General features: G+C 45.8%; 1 protein-coding gene across 2 annotated transcripts in view; it reads left to right on the forward strand.

Annotated features, from left to right (window-relative positions):
• The first annotated feature begins 437 nt into the window (after positions 1-437).
• LOC147448689 (serine/threonine protein phosphatase 2A 57 kDa regulatory subunit B' beta isoform-like) overlaps positions 438-24,388 on the forward strand; it is a 35,879-nt gene continuing 11,928 nt past the window's right edge. Inside the window, exon 1 of one of the 2 annotated variants that reach the window (XR_015189377.1) lies at positions 438-2,108. Coding sequence is in view for 1 of the 2 variants with exons in the window: in XM_086521224.1 (XP_086377350.1) it covers positions 879-2,108 (1,230 nt within the window). In the remaining variant the exon portion in view is untranslated. The remainder of the gene's footprint in view (positions 2,109-24,388) is intronic. The other variant, XM_086521224.1, reaches the window with a different exon arrangement.

Below are 24,388 nucleotides of genomic sequence, written 5' to 3' on the forward strand. Positions count from 1 at the left end.
GAAGACGAAATGGTGGACCATTTTTTAAATCAGTGTAGGATTGGGAAAGCGAGTTGGTCGATGCCGTCGAAGCTCTACTGGTTGAGCTAGATATTTACTAAGAGCACATTAATAAAGTGGTTGAGAGTGTCGGAGTGGACGGGATTTAAAATGTATCTAGGATTCTATGTTTTAAAACTTTGAAATGTACCTATTTTTTGGGACTTTATGTATTTACCCACCTCCATCTGACCGAGCTCCGTTTGGAGAATGTTTAATTTTTTTCCTCGCTTAAATATAATTCGTCGCATGTTTTTTTAAAAAAGTGAGATTATTTCCGATGTTCCTATAAAGCTCACTAGAGGGTCGCGTCTTGAGGTCAAAACTCGTATGCCTCTATAGATCTCTCTCTCTCTCTCTCTCCCCCCCCTTCTTCTCTCTCAAGACTACAAACCCAACCACGTGACGCAACCCCAACTGGGATGCAACCAAAAATTAGCGAATCAGTCAATGCAGATCCCTTGTTGTCTTCTTGACAGAAAGCTCTCGAGGTCTGAAACTCTTGTGCTTTTGATGTCATAACCAGTTCATTTCTGTGCAAAAGCAGAGGGATACTGTGTAAGCTATGGCTTCTTCCTTTGCCTTGTCACTTCCGATCCCTCGCATTCAGGGACGCGTCGATCTCTGCTAATCTTGCTTCCAGGTTCCAAGCTCGCTTCTTTTCACGGTCTGTCTTGCCTACCAAGGGTTCCTCCTGTCCATTCACGTCATATTGTGGGGTATGCAAAAAATAAGAGCTTAAAGAAGGCCATTTTGGCAGATCCTGCAGATTAGATCAGCGCAGAGATGAGGATTTTCTAGGAGGGCAACGTGTGAAGCAGAGGTGCCCAACAGCGAAGATGATCAGGCAAATATTGGGTAGGCTGCCTAGAACAAAACCAACGAAACCAGACAACAATGAGGCAACAGGTGGGCAGCCACCTGCTTCTGCAGGAGGTCTTATAAACAGCATCAAAGCACTTTCAGCTCAAGCGGCTTCAAGTGCACACGCAGGAGCTTTTGGCAAGGCTGGCCCTGAGACATCTACTTTAAGCTCTGCCCCCCCATCTCGCATTGCAAATGGAGCGCGCACTGTTCCTTTCCCTGTTGGGGACAATCCTTTCAGCTTTTCCCAGGAACCTCTCCCTCTTTTCAGGGATGTTCCAAACTCAGAGAAGCAGAACCTTTTCATCAGAAAACTTAACTTATGCACTGTTGTCTTTGATTTCACTGATGCCAGCAAGAATGTGAAGGAGAAGGAGATCAAGAAGCAGACATTGCATGAGCTTGCAGATTATGTGAGTGCTGCTAATGCCGCTTTCTCAGAGATTGTGATAGAGGAAGCCACGAAGATGGTAGCTGCAAATATTTTCCGAAGCTTGCCACCATCCTTGCATGACAACCCAGGGATGGAGAGCTTAGATTTTGATGAAGAAGAACCAGCAATGGAGCCTGCATGGTCTCACTTGCAAATTGTGTATGAGTTTTTCCTGCGATTTGTGATGTCTTCAGAAACAGATGCAAAGGTAGCAAAGCGCTACATCAATCATTCGTTTGTGCTAAAACTTTTAGATCTTTTTGATTCAGAGGATTCTAGGGAGAGAGATTACTTGAAGTCTATTCTGCACAGAATCTATGGCAAATTCATGGTGCACCGCCCATTCATACGAAAAGCTATCAACAACATTTTTTACCGTTTCATCTTTGAGACAGAGAGGCACAATGGCATTTTAGAGCTTTTAGAGATCTTGGGCAGTATTGTGAATGGGTTTGCATTGCCTTTAAAGGAGGAGCATAAGCTGTTTCTTGTGCGTGCCTTGATTCCTCTACACAAACCCAAGTGTGTTTCTGTCTATCATCGGCAGCTTTCTTACTGCATAACACTGTTTGTAGAAAAGGATTTAAAGCTAGCAGATACTGTGATTAGAGGGTTGTTGAAATACTGGCCAGTTACAAATAGTCACAAGGAGGTCCTTTTCTTAGGTGAGTTGGAAGAAGTTCTGGAGGCAACACAGCCCGCAGAATTTCAGCGTTGCATGGTTCCCCTGTTTCGACAGATTGGACGTTGCTTGAATAGTTCGCACTTTCAGGTTTGACAATCTCCCATTCATTTTGTCTCTTCGTGGATGTTACTTTTACAGCGTTTTTTAGGTCAACTACTTCAAATCTTGTTTTAGATACCTCAAAAATGCGATTGTTTAATTTGATAATTCTGGGTGCTTACATGTACTGTGTTTTACGAGCTTTCCTAGTTGGTTAAGCATTGAGGTAGGCTATGGTAGTACAGTTGCCTTTTGGTGGACCTTCATCCTCATCTTTCCAACAGATCATCATGTACAAAACAAAGTTGTTTGTGCTATTTTGAGATCCCATGCATTGATTTTGCTCATGGGATGTGTATCCTCGCAATAGCCGTTGTCCATTTATGTGCGTGCTTGTGCTGCTGGTTAATCCATGTTGTCAGACTTGCACAGTTAGCTGCTACTAGCTAGGTGCACAACGAGATGGATGATAAAGTGTGAGCAACCAGTCCTTAAGTGTCATATCCATCACCTCTTATTGCATCAAGACATGCATCTTAGGATCTGCTGCCTCTTCCTGACCTCCAGAAAATCATACTAGTTGGCTTTGTAAAAGTGCTTCCTCTTTGTAAACATTGGCTCATCAGAATCTGAAATGTCCGAGGAAGAAGAATCCTCGTCTGAACCGTCAAAATACTTCTGAGATCTTCTATGGGATCGACTTTTCTTTGCCGCCTTCTTGCCTCTGCTGTGTCTCTGAATCTTTCTCCTCTTCTTGCTCTTTATTCCCTCGTCACTCGACTCGGAGGTCGAAGAAGTGTCAAAGCTGTCAGAAGAAGATGAGGATGAACTGGAAACATCCTCAAATGTCACTTGTTTCTTTGCCTTCTTGGCATTTTCAAAAGGAGATCCATTTTCAAAAGTAGATCTCCAACCCAAGTAGCCTGGGTAGTCTGCTGCTCGACTCTACTTTCCTGGTGACTTCTTTTCTTCGTGAGTCTATTGACTTGTCGCTCTTTTGCTTCCTCGAATTCATCCTCTGAATACACCTTCCGAGGAGGAGTCCTGGCTTCTTCAAGGCTGACTTCATAGGTGATCTTATGGCGGAGCGCCATCTGGAATGCATCTTGTCAAGCGGGTGCTTGGCCAAAAATTTCGCATACCGAGGATTCTTGGAGTATTGAAGCGTCTGTTGGGCACAAGCGTCAACTTGCTGTTGCCGGTGCATCTCCATCCTTTCGTCTCAGTAGGTGGTTATGGCCCGTAGTGTTCCGAATCTTTCAAAGATGGACGATGTCCGTTAGAATTTTCATTATTTTCTCCCGAGCCAGAGTGGTCAGGTGCCACAGTTTCCTCCTATCGAGATTCGTCTATTGAATCCATGTGTGTTGTGAGAAAAGGGATTGGATCCTTCGTAGAAGAACAATCGACTGAGCTTTGATACTACTGCAACTGACTTAGACACTCCAAGTTGAGAATCTACCACACACATGAGAGCAAACTGAAAGAAGTGAACAAAATTGAGAGAGAGACGACACGGCATGGTGTAGTTCCGCGCCTCGAGAGATTGCTTCCAAAGACTGGCGCCCCTTTCGGTGTTTCTTTGTTATTAATGCTTCTCAAAGTACAATTCCGAGGGTTCTCGTCTCAGCTCCCAATCGAATCTGCCTGAAATTGAGGCCTTGGCATATAATCAAAGCATCGCATAAATCTGACATGGAAATCATGACCTCGGTTTGAGAATTCGATTCTTGCATAGTCCACTCATTTTGAGAATTGTCCACATAAGCAAGGGTTTTACTTGTACGGTCAAACATGAGTTTGAGCACTATCCAGAAGGGAAAAAATTTGTCTTTATGTTTTGTGGCTACATGTGTGATGTAAGTATGTGTGGCATTGGCATAGCATTTGTGAAGCATGTCAAAATCTAGTGCATCAAAAGGTCCAATTTGGATGAGATAGATTGGGTATGTGGTCTTAGTGCATCAAGACATTTGTAAAAGATTACTGTGATCTGGGTGTGATGACTGACATCACTATGTTGGGATATTGATAGATTTGATGAGGATGAGATGGTTGGATAGAATGTGATTGAGAAACTAGATTTTGTGTGATGCTACACTGTCTTGTGTTGACGATCATTGGCATGCATGCATGAAGACAATGTTTGATCAAGCAATCGTGGGCGATTACTTTTCTTGGGGGGGGGGGGGGGTAATGTCACAAAGTGATGACTTGGCGTACTTGTCGGGAGAAGAGAAGAGAGGATGGAGATCGCAATTGATGACACGGTTGGCCTGGTGATGTGGCATCCGAACTCCCTTGACTTTTACCCTTGTGCTTATTGATTGTGCAAGTTCCTTCCTTAGTTGTGGCTCAGAGGGAGGCAAAAATTAGGGTGATGACGTGGCAGCCACAATGCAAGTAGAGGCTTTTGGGGCACCATAGAGTTACAATGGTGGGGGAGTCGCTTTGTAGATTTGCAGCCATGCACCGAATTTGCTAATGAGGACCCCCAAGGCTGCCTTTTATGGGCATTGTGGTCCAAAAGCAAGCACCCCAAAAGCTGCATTACTAAAAATAATAGCCACAAAAGGGAATTGGTGTCACAAGACGGGCACCATGTGCCAATAGAAAAGAACAAACTGAACTGACTTTTAACACTTCAATAACAACTGAACCGAGAGAGAGACGACACGCGACACGCGACACAGAGTGGTGGAATTCCACCCTAGAGAGTATTGGCCCCAAATCTTGGCACCCCTTTCGGTATTTCTTATATTGCATCAACATTGTACAAGCCGGTACTCCAAACTCTGCACCTTCTCCAGGAAGCATGCCAGAGAATGAGCCCTTAGCACATATTTAAAGGCCCTAGGTCCCAAAAGCAGTTTACATGAAAAGCCTTCAAAACTCAAAAGGTGTTGGTCCAAAAGCAATGCCAAAAAGCTGCCAGCGCCATTTGCGGAATTATGTACAACTGCCACGTCCTCAGCCAGCGCAAAACGCAGAGCGTCCGTACAGCTACCACGTCATCAGTTTCACGTGTGTGTGAGTCCTGCTTTATTTTAATCCCTTTATGTCACTGGGGCCCCATCGGATGGGGTCCCCATAAGTTGGTAGGGCTTCTTCTTCTTTTGCTACTTGTTCTTCTTAGGGTTTAGGCCCCTCGGCCGGCATCTGTAAGTTGGCTCAATTCTTCAAGGCTTTGACACGTCAGCAGTTTGTGACATCCCCCCTTCTTGAAAGAAAGTAAATGTCCGCGATTACAACATATCTGCAAAACAACTCAAGTCAGCTCAAAAATGTTCGAGGGTCATTCCGAGGACATTCTGAGGGACAATCACTTTGCTCTCTTTGTTAAGGAGTTAGCTTCTCCTTTAAGCTCTTTTGATCAAGGAGTTGGCTTCTCCTTTCGTCCAGATCGGAGCTCTTGATATTCCGGCATAGTAAAATTAGCCATCACACCCAGACCACACTTATCTTCCACGGGTGTCTTGATGCACTAAAATTACATACCCAAGCAATCTCATCCAATTAGGAATATTCAGTGGTTGGCACATCACAATGCAACACAAATGCTCACATATGCATGTTACAAGACATAGAAACATAAAGCTGTAAAACAGTCTTGGACACTCCAAGTCAAGAATCAATCACCTCAGCACCAAATAACCACTACAAAACAATTCACAGATCACAATAGATTTGCACTGGCCCAGTGGAGTGCGGAGTTCCGTGCCTAGAGATATTGGCCCCAAAGACTGGCGCCCCTTTCGGTATTTCTTTTTGTATTAAAATCAATGTCAGAGTACAAAGAGCGGTTAGGGTTTCACTCTCAGACTCTGCGTCTAGATGCTCTAAGAAGTGAGCCCTAATCCGTGTATTTAAAGGTTACAAGGGATGCCCAAAAGCAAATCCCCAAAAGCTTTCAGTTCAAAAGCAGTTTCTCTCTCTTTCTCAAGAGAGCAAAATAAATAAAGCAAATTCTCTCTCTCTCTCTCTCTCTCTCTCTCTCTCTCTCTCTCTCCCCCCACTTTCTCTTGCGTAGCAAAAAGCTGCAAGTTGCGTCGCTAGAAAGGGGAAAAGCCACCTCCGTGATTTCCGAAAATCTGTACATTGCTGCCAGGTGGCATGGCCGCCTGCTTTTAGGGTTTCGAGCCATTTTAGGGTTTCAGCCAGCAGCTAGGGTTAGGGTTTCCAAAAATTAGGGTTTTTGGCAAAAATTAGGGTTTGCAGGAATTTTAGGGTTTCTGGCAAAAATTAGGGTCACTCGATCCCCTCACATGTCTTTGAAAGATGACATCCTGAAGAGGTTTGGTCTGGCAAGCCTGCTTTATATGATCACTTACGCATTTTTGGTTGCGAGGCTTTTGTGCATGTCAGACCCGAGTTGAGGAGTAAACTAGATGCCAAATCCATTAAAGGCCTTTTCATGGGATATGGTGAAGAAGGCGAAATGGGTTACAGGATGTGGTTACCTCAACTCAAAAGGGTTGTACGCAGCCGGGATGTTGTTTTTAATGAGGCAAGGCTGCTTCAAAACAATTGTGCCTCAAAGCATGACGATAAAAGGGTCAAATTTCAGCATGACCAGCCACGTGTTAGGCCTATTTTTGACCCTCAGGATGCACCACATATGGCTGAAAATGTAGACGATCCAGTGGTGTTTGAGCCAGATGATGTTGGACAGCAAATTGAGGCTCCTGAAGGGCATTTGCAGCCACGAAACAATGCTGAAAATGATGTACAGCAGCCCATTGTTGATAATTTTATTATGCCACCTAATGTAGACCATTACTGGATAATGTGGATCATTGGGTGAGGCGGTCTACTCGTCAAAGACGGCCTGTGAGCAGATATGACCCCTCTTTGCATTACATTATGTTGACTGATGAGTGAGAGTTTCTTACATATAAAGAGGCAAAGACATGTGAGTCAAGCAGTAAGTGGGAGCTTGCAATGCAAGAGGAAATGAATCCTTGTATGCAAATAATACTTGGGATCTTGTGCCATTGCCTAAAGGGAGAAAGGCTCTTCCTAACAAATGGGTATACAAGATTAAGATTGTGGATGAAAAACCCAAGTACAAGGCAAGATTGGTTGCAAAAGGATATGCACAGAAAGAAGGAATTGATTTTCAAGAAATCTTTTCTCTCGTTGTAAAGCTCACAACTTTACGTGTCCTTTTTGCTCTCGTTGCGGTGCTTGATTTGGAATTGATTCAAATGGATGTAAAGATAGTGTTTTTGCATGGTGACATTGAAGAGGACATATACATGAAACAACCTGAAGGTTTTGTAGTTCCTACACGTGAGGAACTTGTATGCAAACTGAAAAGGGCTCTGTATGGTTTGAGACAATCATCATGGCAGTGGTATAAGAAGTTTGACACTTTTATGTTGTCTCAAGGCTTTAAACGTAGCCATGCAGATCATTGTTTGTATACGAAAAGGGATAAAAATGGTAGTCCCATCATACTTGTTCTCTATGTTGATGACATGCTGCTTGCTGGGAAACATAAGACTAGTCTTGATGCTCTGAAACGTAAGCTAAATTCAACATTTGCTATGAAGGATTTGGGTGTTGCAAAGCATATTTTGGGCATGCGTATTAAAAGAGATAGAAAGCTGAAATTGCTGTTTTTATCTCAAGAAAGGTACATTGCAAAAGTACTTGACAGGTTTAATATGGCTGATGCTAAGCCTCTTGGAGTACCTTTACCTCCATACACTAAGCTTAGCAAAGCAGATTGCCCAAAGGATGAGGTGGCATTGAAAGCAATGAAGGGAATCCCTTATGCATTAGCTTGTGGTTCTCTTATGTATGCTATACTTGCCACTCGTCTCGACATTGCTTATGCAGTGGGAGTTGTTAGTCGATACATGTCGAATCCTGGCAAAGGGCATTGGGAAGCTGTCAAATGCATTCTGAGATATTTGAAAGGTACACAATCAAAGTGTATCTATTATGGCAAAAGTGACTTAAAGTTGCAGGGATATTGTGATGCAGACATGGCAGGTGACATGGATACCAGGAAATCTACCAGTGGATATGTATTTGCCATTGCTGGTGGTGCAGTCTCTTGGTGTTCTAGGTTACAGAAAATTGTGGCATTGAGTACCACTGAGGCTGAATATATTTCAGCCACAGAGGCTTCAAAAGAGGCCATTTGGTTGGGCAGACTTGCAAAAGAACTTGGCATGCCTGCTCATACACCCGTGTTGGGTTGTGATAGCCAGAGTGCTGTCTATTTAGCCAAAAATGCCATGTTTCATGCGCGTACCAAACACATAGATGTGCGGTACCACTTCATACGACAGGTAGTGGAGGATGGTCTAGTCAGCTTGACTAAGATCCATACAGAGGATAACCCTGCAGATGTTCTCACCAAGAGTGAAACCGGCCTGTTCAATCCAAAAAGGGCGGTAGACTTTACTTTAAACCTTGATTTAGCTTTCACCCATTATTAGTCGTCTATTTTACCTGTACTTTCAAGACACAACAAAGGGGAGAGGGATACAGGCTGCTAGATTGCACCTGTATGAGTAGACGGACACCAGATTGGCCCCTAACTTAGGCGCCCCTTTCGGTATTTCTTTATTGTTCAAAAGAGGGAATAAACGCTGTGGTTCCCTACAAGCTGCCCCGCACAAACTCGGCTGAATTTCCACTGTTCCAGCCTGATTTCGGCAGCATAACTGTACTAGAACCCTTCACGGTCAGTATTCCCACGCATTGACTGACTTTCCCGACGCATACGGGCACTTTGCAAAACCTGGCGAGAATCTGCAGCACGCTGAATTCTCTGTTTTCAGCCCTGAAAATGCGCCAGATCGCCTGTACAGCGGTCCCCTTGCGTCCCCGAACCTCCTGGGGGTATTAGGGTCCGTTTAGGGCCAAAACCCTAAACCTGCAAAAATACACAGCAGGCTGTAATTCACTGTTTCGGGCTCCGTTTCGCGTGCCGGTCGCATCCCTAGCAAGTCCTCGAGCTCCCGCACCTGTAGGGCTACTTGCCCTTTGAATCGGACGAGATTTCTGGCGTGAAACCTCTCCGAATTCACCTGTACCTGCGGGGGGATTAGCCGCTAGCTAATCCAGTACCTGTGCAAGAGGCTCTTGCCTCGGCAATCGCGCATGAACCCACACAACTGTACATTGGTCAAATGAAAAGCCCACTAGAGGGGCATAACATACTGCCAAAGGGGAGAGAGAGGGCAGTGCGTAGCGTGCAGGGCATCACTCCTGGCACCGCACTGTGCATAAGAGGGAAAGCAAGCACTCCATAGCTCTTAACCTGTGACAGAGACTTGCAAAATGAGCCTCCCAGCTATAAATCACGTTTTTGCCTTCTCTATAAGTAGTAAACTGGCCTCAGAGTGCCAAGTGTCACTCATTTGTGCATTTTCCCGCTTTAGACCCTCGGGTCTAAAAATATCTCACCTGCAGCCTCTGTTGACTTGGCCACAGAGTAACAAAATGATCCCCATGTCAAACTGCACGTAATGACGTGAAGACATTTTCAGGTCCCAAAATAGCAGTTCCCTAAATTGTAGGAGATGCTGCCATTGTATCTTTCTAGGTCATCCGACCCTCTTTGTACACTGCGGCCACATCCAGAACTGAAATGTAGCCTCTGTAGCAAAGGATTCCACTTTGGCTAGTCAATGACCCCACTTGGCTAACCATAGTCCTTGTCCAACCTTAGTGCTCTCTTGCCCTCAGGCCTGGACTCCCTCTGGACAGTTCCACACTAGCTATGCAATGCAGGGCAGTTAGATTTCCCGAGGGGTGTTTCCAAAAAGTGAAAGTAAATAGATAATAAGAAAGAAATCAACAAAAAGGATAGATAGTAGTCACACGCTGGTGACATCAAGAGTCTTGCTAAGGCTCAACATGAGCATTGCATACGGTTGGTGGGAGTTGGTTAACTTAAAGGTGTCATTTATGCCTTTAAGTGGGAGGTTGTTGGGTTAAAGGCCTAAATAACCCCTTTTTGTACATTTTTATACAATATGAACCTGGACACATTTTTTAAAGGTCACTTATAATAAAAGTGTGAAAACCCAAAACTCACTTATTGAGTTTTTCCCAAAAACGTGAGCTCTCTCTCTCTCCCTCTTCGTTTTGCTAGCGCTTCCCTTCTGCAGCACAGTGCCTCCGCTTCAAGCCTCAAGGCCTGCACATCTTCGCGTGCTCTATCACTTGCACACGCCGCCGCTCGCTCATCAATAGGTTTAGGATGGAAAGTCAGTCGACTTTTCGAGCTCGGTTGATGTCGAGATTGCTTTTTAAGTTTGAGTTCTGTTTGGAATTTGTTTGAAATGGATGGTATCTGTTTTGAACTTGTCTTGGTGCCGATTTGAATTGTTTGACTCTGGTTTTAATACTGGTTTCATTGATTGGTGATTTTACTCCCGGGTGGAGACGTAAGAAATACTGTTTTGGTATTATTTGAACTTCGGAATGACGCAGGCGGATGTTTAGGGAGCGTTTCGTTGTATGTTTGAAAACCTCGGAACGACGCATGCCGATGTCTGGGGAGTGTTCCGTTGTATGCTAGAAAACCTCAGAACGACGCAGGTCGATGCCTGGGGAGGGTTTGGTCGTATGCTTGAATGTCCAAACGATGCAGACTGCGGTTTGGGGAGCGTTTGGTTGTATAGTCCTCTGAGCTCATGGCCTGAACCTTTTTAGGTTATTTGCGGGGGGATTGACGAGGTAGTCGTTGAGTAGCTTCATATCGCAGACCGTTTGTCTCGGGGGAGTGCTCAGCGGCGTCGTTTGTCGTGTCTTGTAACATGCATATGTAAGCATTTGTGTTGCATTGTGATGTACCAACTACTGAATATTCCTAATTGGATGAGGTTGCCTGGGTAGGTAATTTTAGTGCATCAGGACACCTGTGGAAGATCAGTGTGGTCTGGGTGTGATGGCTAATTTTTCTATGTTGGAATATCAACAGTTTCGACTTGGACGAAAGGAGAAGCTCACTCCTTAACAAAAAAGAGAGCAAACTGATTGTCCCTCGGATTCTCCCTCGTAATTTTTTTTGAGCTAACATGAGTTGTTTTGTAGATATGCTGTAATTTGCGGATGATTACTCTCTTTCAAGAAGGGGGGATGTCACAAACTGCTAACGTGTCAAGCCATTGAAGACCTAAGCCAACTTGCAGATCCCGGCCGAGGGGCCTAAACCCTAAGTGAAGAAGCAAAAGCAACAAATTGTACGGACGCTCACAATTCGCGTTGACATGCTGACGTGGCAATTGTACAGAATTCCGGATTTTTCGTTGACTGCTGATGTGGCAGAACTGTACGGATTTCCACGTTTTTTGCTGACTAGTGATGGGCAGAATTGTATGGATTTTCGTGATTTACGTTGGTTGATTTTCAGCGCTAGCTTTTGGGCTAGTTGCTTTTGAGTTTGAAGTTTTTTACTGTAACTGCTTTGTAGGCCAAGGGCCTTTAAATATGAGGCTAGGGCTCATTCTCTCACACTTCTGGGAGAAGGTGCAGAGCGTGGAGTACCGGCTTGTACTGTGTTGATGCAATATAAAGAAGTATAGAAAGGGCGCCAAGGTTTGGGCCAATACTCTTTGGGGTGGAATTCCGCCACTCCGTGTCGCGTGTCGTCTCTCTCTCTCTCTCTCTCTCTCTCTCTCTCTCTCTCAGTTCAATTGTTATTGAAGTGCTAAAAGTCTGTTCAGTTTGTTCTTTTCTGTTGTCACGTGGTGCCTGTCTTGGGACATGATCTGTCTTCTATTGGTGCCCAAGGGGCTTCATTTATAGGTCCTTGGCAATTTGCCCCACCTACTTTTCCAACAAAAGTCACTTATTAATAAATAAGTGAAAAATGTGTACTTTGGCAAAAATGGGTTCTATGCTTTGGAAAATGCTCATGCTGAAATGATTGTACTGTGCAAGAGAGGGTATGCAAGTGCAAACGGCCTGGACATGCACGTCCTACTAGAGGCTCACAAAGTGTCAGGCTCAGTCCTAAGCTAGGCTATGACCGATGCTAGACTGTGGCAGAAGCGTGTCCATGTGGCGTAAGTGAAATGTGCACGTGGCATCCCCCCTGTTAAAAGTGAGGCATAGCTGCTGAACTTTTATCTGTACTTCTGATGATGACTGATGAATGCTTCTGATATTGTGGATGCACAAACCAATGTAGATTTCTCCGCCCAGGGATTGATGGTACTGCAGGTGCTATGGGTATTGCTGGCGATGCAAACACAGTGTAAGGGTCACTGTGTAGCCTTACTACGATTGCCGAATATCAGCCTGGGCCCTATACGAGATAGGATAGTGTTGGCTCTACCTGTTGTAGCAAGAGGTGTTTCCCGAACACTAACTGTGGTGAAAACATTACTGGTGCTGATGGATTGAGGTGTGGTTCCGGAGTCCTTTCCAAAGGTTCAATGACAAGGGAAATGGATGCACGCTACATGCGAATGCGATTGCAGAAGAGGTTAGGGATCTTGTCTCCAACTCCTTCCATATCCGCATACAAGGCTGGGAGATCTTGGTACTCAAGATCTGGGTTTTCGTGTATCCGATGCCGATTCTTCTTCAAAGACATGGCAATGAAGATGGGATCTGGTAAGTCCATGGTCGGGAGTCAAAGATTCTTCAGGAAAAAAAAACTGGGCGAGGTTCCTTGGGTTCTTGATAATTCTTCTTGGATTCTTGGGGTTCTTGGTTCTCGAGGTTCTTCGTACTTGATGATTCTTCCCTTGAGTCCGTGAAGTCGAAGCACACAGAGAGCTCTGATACCGATGCTAGGTGCTGTGGAAGAGAATAAGGATTTGCTCGGATCTAGTACTACGCACACAAACACAAGGGACACTTTACTTCACTTGAAAGAACTGAACTGACAGAAAGAGAGAGACAAGAGAGAGAAAAGAGACGACACAGGGATGTCGGCTGCCAACCCTCAAGGGCCTCCTTGCTCTGTTGCCAGAGCAAGTACTTTCTTTATTCTTGCCCAAATGCTACTACAATAATGCTGATGCTAATGGGTACTGATACTACTGATACTGGGTACTGGGGTATTGATGATCTATGTTGAGGACGACGATGTCGACGACGACGACGTACTACTGGGGACTATGTCGAAGACGGAGAGTCGACTACGGGTTCTATGTCAACGATGGTGAGGCCGACGATGAGGTCTATCTCGAAGAGGATGAAGTCAACGACGGTTCTGTTGCCGAAGACCGAGAGATCGACGACGGTCCTACTGCCGAAGACTAGGAGGTCGACGATGGTTCGGTGTCGAAGATCGGGAGGTCGACGACGGTTTTGATGACGATGGCGTCGACGGTGACAATGGTGTCGATGATGATAGCGTCAAGGCTGAAATTGAAAACGCTAGGGATTCTGCTACTGTCGCACTGCGACGGGCGCTGATCTGCAACTACCGATGAGGGTGCGGTTCTGCAATGCAAAAACGCCAGGCTGATCTGGCTCAAAACTGCAGAACACTAGCTGATCTGCTGAAAATGCTGACTGGTCTAATCTGGAAACGTTGACTGGTCCAATCTGAAAACATTGACTGGTCTGATATGGAAACATTGGCTGGTGTGATCTGAAAACACTAGCTTTCACGAGCTGGTTCCTGTGAGAAAACGCTGGGTTGAAGCTGGTATGTCTTGTGCTCCTATTGGCTCCCAGGTGATCTGCCTTCTACTGGTGCCATGTCACAAACTGTTGACGTGTCAAGTCACTAAAGAACAAAGCCAACCTTCAGATCACGGCCGAGGGGCCTAAACCCTAAGAAGAGCAAGCAAGAGCAAGAGAAGAAGTCCTACCAACTTATGGGACCCCGTCCGATGGGGCCCAAGAGACATAAAGGAATTAAAATAAAGGAGAACCCATACACACACACACAAAGGCTTGCACAACCAGCTGATGACGTGGTAGAATTGTACGGATCTCCACAATTTGCGCTGACATGATGACGTGGCAGACTGTACGGATTTCTGCGTTTTGCGCTGAATGCTGATGTGGTAGTTGTCATTAAGTGATGACGTGGCTACCGACAACAGAAACCCTAATTTTTTGGAAACCCTAACCCTAAACTGTTGGCTGAAACCCCAAGTGGTTGGAAAACCCTAATCGGGCGGGAAATGCCACGTGGCAGTAGGTATGGATTCCCGGAATTTGTGGAAGCTGAAAAAAAAAAGCAAGCAACGCAATTTTGGCAGCTTTTTGGCTACGCAAGGGAAATTGAGAAGAGAGAGAGAGAGAATTTGCTTTATTTTGCTCTCATTGAGAGAGAGAGAGAGAGAGAGAGAGAGAGAGAGAGAGAGAGAGAGAGAGAGAGAGAGAGAGAGAGAGAGAGAAACTGCTTTTGAACTGAAAGCTTTTGGGGCTCTGCTTTTGGGATCCCTTGAAATCTTTATATTCGCGGTGAGGGCCTCACTTCTCAGAGCATCTGGACGCAGAGTCTGAGAGTGAAACCCTAACCGCTCTTTGTACTGTGACATTGATTTTAATACATAAAGAAATACCGAAAGGGGCGCCAGTCTTTGGGGCCAATATCTCTAGGCACGGAACTCCGTCAAGCCAGTGCAAATCTATTGTGATCTGTGAATTGTTTTGAAGTGGTTATTTGGTGCTGTGGTGATTGATTCTTGACTTGGAGTGTCCAAGTCTGTTACAGCTGTTGTACGGATGTCCGTGATTTACGTTGGCAGCTCTTGAGCATTGCTTTTGGACTAGATGCTTTTGAGTTTGAAAGGCTTTTCATGTAAACTGTTTTTAAGGCCTAGGGCCTTTAAATATGAGGCCATGGGCTCATTCTCTGGCATGCTTCCTGGAGAAGGTGCAGAGTTTGGAGTACCGGCTTGTACTGTGTTGCGTTGACTGCTGACGTGGCAGTTGTACGGATTTCCGTGATTTACGTTGGCAGCTCTTGAGCATTGCTTTTGGACCATATGCTTTTGAGTTTGAAAGGCTTTTCATGTAAACTGCTTTTGGGGCCTAGGGCCTTTAAATATGAGGCCATGGGCTCATTCTCTGGCATGCTTCTTGGAGAAGGTGCAGAGTCTGGAGTACGGGCTTGTAATGTTTTGATGCAAGATAAAGAAATACCGAAAGGGGCGCCAAGGTTTGGGGCCAATACTCTTTGGGGTGGAATTCCGCCACTTCGTGTCGCATGTTGTCTCTCTCTCTCTCTCTCTCTCTCTCTCTCTCAGTTCAATTGTTATTGAAGTGCTAAAAGTCTGTTCAGTCTGTTCTTTTCTATTGGCACGTGGTGCTCGTCTTGTGACAGTGGTGCCAGAGCATCATGCGTGCGCTTTTCTGAAAGCATACCGGTCCTACCAAAGAGCAGACAAAGCAAGATCGCACTTCCAAAGTTTATTGAAAATTTTAGCTTTGTGCTCCAACCCTGGACTTATTAGCCACTCCCACCCTTACTTCATCGCGCATCGGGCGCGCTCCCACCTTCATCGCTCATATCTTAGAGGGCATGTCACAAAACGGGCACCACGTGCCAATAGAAAAGACCAGACTGAACAGACTTTTAGCACTTTAATAACAACTGAACTGAAAGAGAGAGACCACACGCGACACGGAGTGGTGGAATTCCACCCCAGAGAGTATTGGCCCCAAACCTAGGCGCCCCTTGCGGTATTTCTTTATATTGCATCAATACTATACAAGCAAGTACTCCAGACTCTGCACCTTCTCGAGGAAGCATGCCAGAGAATGAGCCCTAACCTCATATTTAAATGCCCTTGGCCTAAAAAGCAATTACAGTGAAAAGCCTTCAAACTCAAAAGCATCTTGGCCAAAAAGTAATGCTCAAAAGCTGCCAGTGTAAAATCCGAAATTCCGTACAGCCTGCCATGTCATCAGCCAACGCAAAACACGAAAATCCGTACAGCTTGCCACGTCATCATGTCAGTGCATTTTCGAAAACTGCCACGTCATCAGTTGCGGGTCTTGCTTTATTTTTAATCTTTATGTCACTTGGGGCGCCATTGGACGGGGTCCCCATAAGTTGGTAGGACTTCTTCTTCTGTTACTTGTTGTTCTTAGGGTTTAGACCTCGGCCGGTATCTGTAAGTTGGCTCCATTCTTTAGGCTTTGACACGTCAGCATTTTGTGACAGGGCATAAGCCATAAAGATCTTTTGCAAAGAGAAGGATCCAAGATTTGTTTCGAGGTGCTGTTTTTCTCAGAGGCAGTGCCATGCAGTGGTGGAAGTCTATAGCTACCAAGCCGCACGCTCCAAGGACTTGGCAAGCTTTCAAGAAATTTTTTGCCCAAAGTTATATAGTTTCTGACATCTTCCTTCGGAGTGCAACTTTTGACAGAGTGGGGTATCTTGAAATGCTTGCCATGGAAACCCTAGCAGATTATAACTTGAAATTTCTCGACAGCTCTCAGTAGATGTCTCTACAAGCTGATGACCTTGGAGGTTCAGTGTGATTGCTATGTCTTGGGACTACCATTGCCAGCAGAGGAACACTGTCTGTCCAAGAGTTGATGGACCATGCTGCTGTCGGCTACGACCTTATGGAATGAACCTAACCTTAATTTTTGGTGGAGGTTTCAGGATGGAAAGTCAGTTGACTTTTTGAGCTCGACTCATGTCTAGATTACTTATTAAGTTTGAAATTTGTTTGAGAACTTGTTTGGTGATCCTGTTTGGAATTTGTTTGAAATGGATGGTATTTGTTTTGAACCTGTCTTGGTGCCGATTTGAATTGTTTGACTTTGGTTCTAATACTGGTTTCATTGATTAGTAATTTTACTCCCGGGTGGGGAAGTGAGAAATACTGTTTTGGTATCGTTTGAACCTCGGAATGACGCAGGCTGATGCCTGGGGAACGTTTCGTTGTATGCTTGAAAACCTTGGAACGACGCAGACCGATGTCTGGGGAGCGTTGCGTTGCATGCTAGAAAACCTCCGAACGATGCAGGCCGATGTTTGGGGAGCGTTTGGTTGTATGCTTGAACCTCCAAGTGACGCAGACTGCGGTCTGGGGAGCGTTTGGTTGTACCGTCCTCTGAGCTCATGGCCCGGACTTTTTTAGGTTATTTGCGGGGCAGTGATGAGGTAGTCGTTGAGTAGCTTCATACCGCAGATCGTTTTTCTCGGGGGAGTGCTCAATGGCGCTGTTTGTTGTGTCTTGTAACCATAGTTACCGGGGAACGCCCCCTAGCCCCCGTTCCGGCGTTCCAGGGGCAGTTCTCTTCCCGAACGTTCCGGAACGTCCCGGAATGTCTGACATTTCGGGTGGCCAGTGCAAACCGGAACGGCCGTTCCGGAACGTTCCGAAACGCCTCCGGACCGTTCCGGAATGCCCCTGGAACGGCCAACGGCTACAAACAAATTTGGCAAAAATTGAAAAAATTGAAGTAAATGTTTGGGCTTCTTTTGAAAGTGTGCAAGGCCTCAAGGACTCATAAAATGCACCCCCCTTCCCCTTTCTCTTCACAAGCTAATCCTCAAGGCTCAAGCGCTCCCTCACTCTCAAGATCTCTCCCTCTCTCAAGGCTCAAGGCTTCAAGCCTTCAAGCTCTCTTCCTCTCCCTCCCACTCTCTCAAATCTCTCCCTCTCTCTCTCTCTCTCTCTCTCTCTCTCTCACATCATCTAGTCATAGCAAGGTTGAATGGTCTTCAAAACGAGTTTTTTGTGAGTATTAGAGTCAAAGCACTCTAATACTCCTTGTATTTAAACACAAGGAGCTAAAAATTGCACTATTTGGGTGTTTTTTATACCTCCCGTTCCGCGACGTTCCCGTTCCGGACCCCTAGCCGTTCCCCCGTTCCGCGGGGATCCCGTTGCCGTTCCCGTTCCCGTTCCGCGTTCCGCGTTCCGGGTAACTATGGTCCTAGGCATATACTTTCTATGAGTCTAGAGTCTTGTGTCTTGTGTCTAGCACCGCGCTTCAGCACCCCCATTGTACCTGTGAGTCATGGACTTGGAGCTGAGTGCATTGCCACACCGCCATAGCTCAAAGATAGACGTAGCTTAGCTGGACTGTCAGGGATATTTTGCTAGCCGTTGGTGGCTCTTTATGATTGTATATATTTGTAGTTGCTTCTAGTCGTCATAGGCATACACTTCTATGAGTCTAGAGTCTTGTGTCTTGTGTCTACACATCGGCACTCTCCCTGCACCGTGGAGCCTCAACACCCCCATTGTACCTGTGAGTCCTGGGCTTGGAGCTGAGTACAGTGCCAGCGAGAGCTGTACTGGTTCCATGAGTTATTCAACTTCCATTGAGTTTTGAGTCTGTTGTGTCTTTGAGTTGCTTGCTCCATTGCTCTATTGTGTTTTCTTTCTGTTGGAGTGAGGTTTCACACATATTGCACTAAGGAGCACACACAGTAGAGAGCACGACACATTTTTCTTGCTACAAGTGCTCTCATTTTTTGGCACGCCCGGTGGGACCTCAACTGAAGTCTCACTCCACTGAGCATATATGGTCGAGGAGCTAGCTGGTTCAGCCCCTTGCCTCATCTAGTCTGCTGGTCTGGTCCATCTTGCTCTAGTCCACCTTCGCCCTCGACTAGCTTGGTCTAGTCCACCTTCCCTCTCCTCCAACTCAATCTAGTCCATCTTCACCTCATCCAGCTTGGTCTAGCTGGTCTAGTCTCTCGCCCTTGTCTAGGTGGAACTAGGACAGCCTACCCAACCTAACAGGCCAGAGGAGGACCGGCTTGAGTGGTTGGAAGCTACAAAGTCTATGCCTTGTTATGTGGTCTATATTCAATCTTTGCCTGAGGATACCCCATCTTCACATGTCCTTGCAGTAGCCAAGCCAAGTGTGCTACCTAGCCCAAAAGCAGGTGTCAAGGTCATGGAAGCTGTTGACTCAGATGCTCCTACTGTCGAGGCCTATGAGCTTGGTGAGCCTATCAAGGACCACAGAAGAGGCAAGAAATCTCCTTTACAAGAGATCCCCCAACTCTCAACCTCCTCTGTGCCTAACTCCCCGACCAAGGCAAAGCTCTCTTTTGTCTCTGATGAACTACCTTTCGACAAGTTTCTACAAGGATGGTTACAAGAAGAATATGTTGATTTCAATATTGATCAGACACCCGCTCATGATGTCTCAAAACTCCAAGAAGCGGCGACGTCTTCCTCCTCTAAGACAATCCCGCAAATGCTCCCTCCTGAACCTGTCAAGGAAGTCAACCTCGGGGACCCTGACAACCCTCAACCCATTCTTTTAGCCACTTGGTTGTGGGATCACCCGATGCTGCTTGACCAGGTAGTTTCTTTTATGCACTCTTTCCAGGAAGTTTTTGCCTTGTCTTGCAAAGATTTGGAAAGGATCCCACCAGAACTAGGCGTCCACACATCCCTCTGGTCGAGGGGGCTAAGCTAGTCAGAGGCCGTGCTTACAAGCTCAACCTCAAGTATGCAAAAGCTGTCAAACTAGAGCTAGAGAAAATGCAAGAAACAGGTATCTTTGTGCCCGTGGAGCACTCCAAGTGGCTATCACTCATGGTCTTAGTGCCCAAGAACCCATCAAATAAAATCCGTGTCTACGTCGACTACCACCCTCTGAACAAGGTGACAATCCCAGATAGCTTTCCAACACCTTTCACCAAACGTGTGCCCGAAGATGTGGCTCGGCACATATTTTAGAATTTCATGGATGGTTTAAGTGGCTACAATCAATTGGGCATTCATCCCAGAGTTACCAGGGAACGCCCCCTAGCCCCCGTTCCGGCGTTCCGAGGGGCAGTTCCCTTCCCGAACGTTCCGAAACGTCCCGGAACGTCTGACGTTCCGGGTGGCCAGTGCAAACCGGAACGGCCGTTCCGGAACGTTCCAGAATGCCCCTGGAAAGGCCAACGGCTACAAACAAATTTGGCAAAAAATTGAAAAAGTTGAAGTAAATGTTTGGGCTTCTTTTTGAAGTGTGCAAGGCCTCGAGGACTCATAAAATGCACCCCCCTCCCCCTTTCTCTCCACAAGCTAATCCTCAAGGCTCAAGCTCTCTCTCCCTCTCACACTCTCAAGATCTCTCCCTCTCACACTCTCAAGATCTCTCCCTCTCAAGGCTCAAGGCTTCAAGCCTTCAAGCTCTCTTCCTCTCCCTCCCACTCTCTCAAATCTCTCTCTCTCTCTCTCTCTCTCTCTCTCTCTCTCTCTCTCTCATTCATCATCTAGTCATAGCAAGGTTGAATGGTCTTCAAAACGAGTTTTTTGTGAGTATTAGAGTCAAAGCACTCTAATACTCCTTGTATTTAAACACAAGGAGCTAAAAAATGCACTATTTGGGTGTTTCTTATACCTCCCGTTCCAGACCCCTAGCCGTTCCCCCGTTCCGCGAGGATCCCGTCGCCGTTCCCGTTCCCCGTTCCGAGTAACTATGCTTGTAACATGCATATGTGAGCATTTGTGTTGCATTGTGATGTGCCAACTATTGAATATTCCTAACTAGATGAGATTTCCTCGGTATGTAATTTTAGTGCATCAAGACACCCGTGGAAGATCAGTGCGGTCTAGGTGTGATGGCTAATTTTACTATGCCAGTATATCAAGAGTTCCCATTTGGACGAAAGGAGAAGCCAACTTCTTGATCAAAAGAGCCAAAAGGAGAAGCTAATTCCTTGATCAAAAGAGCCGGAAGGAGAAGCCAACTCCTTAACAAAAAAATAGCAAACTGATTGTCCCTCAAAATGACCGACGGAAAATTTTTAAGCTAACTTGAGTTGTTTTGCAGATATGCTGTAATCACGGACGATTACTTTCTTTCAAGAAGGGGGATGTCACAAACTGCTGACGTGTCAAGTCCCTAAAGAATAGAGCGAACCTTCAGATCACGACCGAGGGGTCTAAACCCTAAGAAGAACAAGCAACAACTGAAGAAGAAGTCCTACCAACTTATGGGACCCTGTCCGATGGGACCCAAGAGACATAAAGGCATTAAAATAAAACATGACCCACACTCACGCACACAAAGGCTTGCGCAACTAGTTGATGACGTGGTAGAACTGTATGGATCTCCGCAATTTACGCTGACATGATGACGTGGGAGACTGTATGGATTTTCGCGTTTTGCGCTGACTGTTGACGTGGTAGCTGTACAAACTTCCGTGATTTACGCTGACAGCTTTTGAGCATTGCTTTTGGACCAGATGCTTTTGAGTTTGAAACGCTTTTCATGTAAATTGCTTTTGGGGCCTAGGGCCTTTAAATATGAGGCCATGGGCTCATTCTCTGGCAGCTTCTTGGAGAAGGTGCAGAGTTTGGAGTATCGGCTTGTATTGTGTTGATGCAATATAAAGAAATACCGAAAGGGGTGCCAAGGTTTGGGCCAATACTCTCTGGGGTGAAATTCCGCCACTTTGTGTCGCGTGTCGTCTCTCTCTCTCTCTCTCTCTCTCTCTCTCTTTCAGTTTAGTTGTTATTGAAGTGCTAAAAGTCTGTTTAGTCTGTTCTTTTCTATTGGCATGTGGTGCCTGTCTTGTGACAGCCCAAGGGGCTTCATGTATAGGTTCTTAGAAATTTGCCCTACCCACTTTTCCAACAAAAGTCACTTATTAATAAATAAGTGAAAAATGTGTACTTTGGCAAAAAAGGGTTCTATGCTTTGGAAAATGCTCATGCTGAAATGACTGTACTGTGCAAGAGAGGTATGCAATTGCGACCGGCCTGGACATGCACGTCTTGCTAGAGGCTCACAAAGTGCCAGGCTCAGTCCTAAGCTAGGCTATGACTGATGCTAGACTGTGGCAGAAGCGTGTCCACGTGGCGCAAGTGAAATGCGCATGTGACACAATATTTGCCGCTGCTCCTATGTATCTGTTTCATATGTGTCTTGTGAGTTGCAGATAGCCGTACATCTTGGCTATTGTAGAGACATGATGGACGTATATGCACCGTCCCATTTATGGGATGGATGCTATATTTTATCCCCTTACAAGACGCCAGACCTAATTGAGGAGACCCCCTTATCGACCTTGCACTCGGATGATACCTTGTTATGTCGAGACAGAGGACAAGTAGCTAGCCATAGACAATGAGATGAGTAGCTACATGCACAATTTAGGCCCATCTTTCTTCAGGCGAGACTCCTCAAGAAAGCTTCCCCTTGGTGGCAAAACTATGGAAGACAAGCCCTTCCATTGTTGTGCTATTTGGGATGGTTATATTGTCTTGTGGATGACTACCATGGGTCTATATTTTGCACTTTCCTTTAAGGGTGAATCTGGGCTTATCTTGGATTCATCTAGGTATGCATATCTCGCACTACACATTCTCTCATGGGTACTCGCTTAATTCTAAAGTGGACAAGTTTGGAGGTTTTTGTAGGTTGATTGTAAGTTGATAACTTTTGAGGGTGTCAAGAGTCTCATCCCTCGTTGGTTCAAAGTTTTTGGCATTCTTGTGTGGCTAGTGGTCTTCTTGGGCTGGCCATTCACTGCATTGCATGTAGATTCCATGGCCGGAACCTTCTAAGCGGTTCCGTCCGGTCATTTTAGGACGGGAGGTGGGTTTTCCCATCTTTACTCATTTTTATGGGGTTTTTAGGTTTTTTCCACATCTTTCACGTGCGCCCTTCACTTGCGCTATGTGGACAAGCTTTTACTACGGTCTAGCGGCAGTCTTAGCTTAGGACCTAGCATGGCACCCTTGTGAGCCTCTAGCAGGACGTGCATGTCTAGGTCGGGGGTCATAGTTGCATTGTCACAGGACGGGCATCACGTGCCAATAGAAAAGAACAGATTGAACAGACTTTTAGCACTTCAATAACATTTGAAACTGAAAGAGAGAGCACACGCGACACGGAGTGGCGGGATTGCACCCCGGAGAGTATTGGCCCCAAACCTTGGCGCCCCTTTCGGTATTTCTTTATGTTGCATCATCAAAGTACAAGCCGGCACTCCAGACTCTGCACCTTCTCCAGGAAGCATGCCAGAGAATGAGCCCTAACCTCTTATTTAAAGGCCCTTGGCCTAAAAAGCAATTACAGTGAAAAGCCTTCTAAACTCAAAAGCTCCTGGTCCAAAAAGCAATGCCAAGAGCTGCCAGCTTTTCGTAAATTGCACTGGCGTCCATACAGCAGGCCACGTGTTAGCCCGCCACATCAGCAAATCAAGGTTAGGGTTTTTGATTTTAGGTTTAGGGTTTTAGCAAAATTAGGGTTTTTGATTTTAGGTTAGGGTTTCAACAGAATTAGGGTTTCTGGCAGCCACGTCATCACTTGTGGCACTTGGGGTCCCATCGGACGGGTCCCCATAAGTTGGTAGGACTTCTTCTTCTGTTACTAGTTCTTCTTAGGGTTTAGGCCCCTCAGCCGGCATCTACAAGTTGACTCCATTCTTCAGGGCTTTGACACGTCAACAGTTTGTTACATGCATACCCTCTCTTGCACAGTATAGTCATTCTAGCATTCATGCACTTTACCTCGTGTGAACTGCCTCTTGGCATGGCATTTAATTACAAGTGACTCTTCATCTTCCAAATTGTGGGGGTTGAATAGAGCTGCTCGACTTGGAAACCATGAGCCCAATTGAGGGACCATTGCTTCTGGTCAGCTTCATACAGTGCATACTACATCCGCAAACCTCGTCGAGCTTCAAAAAACACATGGTGGCACATTTCCCAAAGTGTCCAAACCGGCTCAGAACCCAAACCGGCCCTTGGCGAAACTTCATGTGGCAATATTGCTGTGATATGGAGCCTAGCTCGTATATACCTGCTTGTGCCATCTTTTATGGTCGACACACTTTGGGTGCACCAGCGTTTTCAGCACTCAGCCCATTGCAGATGCTCGCCACAACACCACCAGTGTTTTCAGATTTCAGCCATAGCAGATCGGCGTTTTTGAGCGTTAGCCTCGTCGTCGACCCCGCATTAGCAAGTACCAAGAACCCGCAGTACCAAGTACCAATTACCTGCAGTACCCTTCAATATCTCAATAGTACCAAGCATCTGCATCAAGTAACCATTAGCATCTCAACATCTCAGCGTTTAGTCTTTTGTGCAAGAAATGAAGCAAGTACTTGCTCTGGCAACAGAGCAAGGGGGCCCTTGAGGGTGGTTGGGACCCGACGCACCGTGTCGTCTCTCTCTCTCTCTCTCTCTCTCTCTCTCTCTCTCTCTCTCTCTCTCTTTGTGTCACAAAGTGATGACGTGGCGGACAGCAGAAACCCTAATTTCTGCCAGAAACTCTAAAATTCCTGCAAACCCTAATTTTTGCCAAAAACCCTAATTTCCAGAAATCGCCGAGGCTATTAAAAAATAAAATAAAATATTTTTTTTTTGAAAAATGAAGAGCGACGCGAATTTTGCTTTTTGTTATAAAAAAAGAGAAAAAGACTCTCTAAGAGAGAGAGAGAACTGATGCTTTTGATTTTA

Source organism: Adiantum capillus-veneris, chromosome 10 (assembly GCF_014529385.1).
Source record: "Adiantum capillus-veneris isolate H3 chromosome 10, ASM1452938v2, whole genome shotgun sequence".
NCBI lineage: Eukaryota > Viridiplantae > Streptophyta > Polypodiopsida > Polypodiales > Pteridaceae > Adiantum > Adiantum capillus-veneris.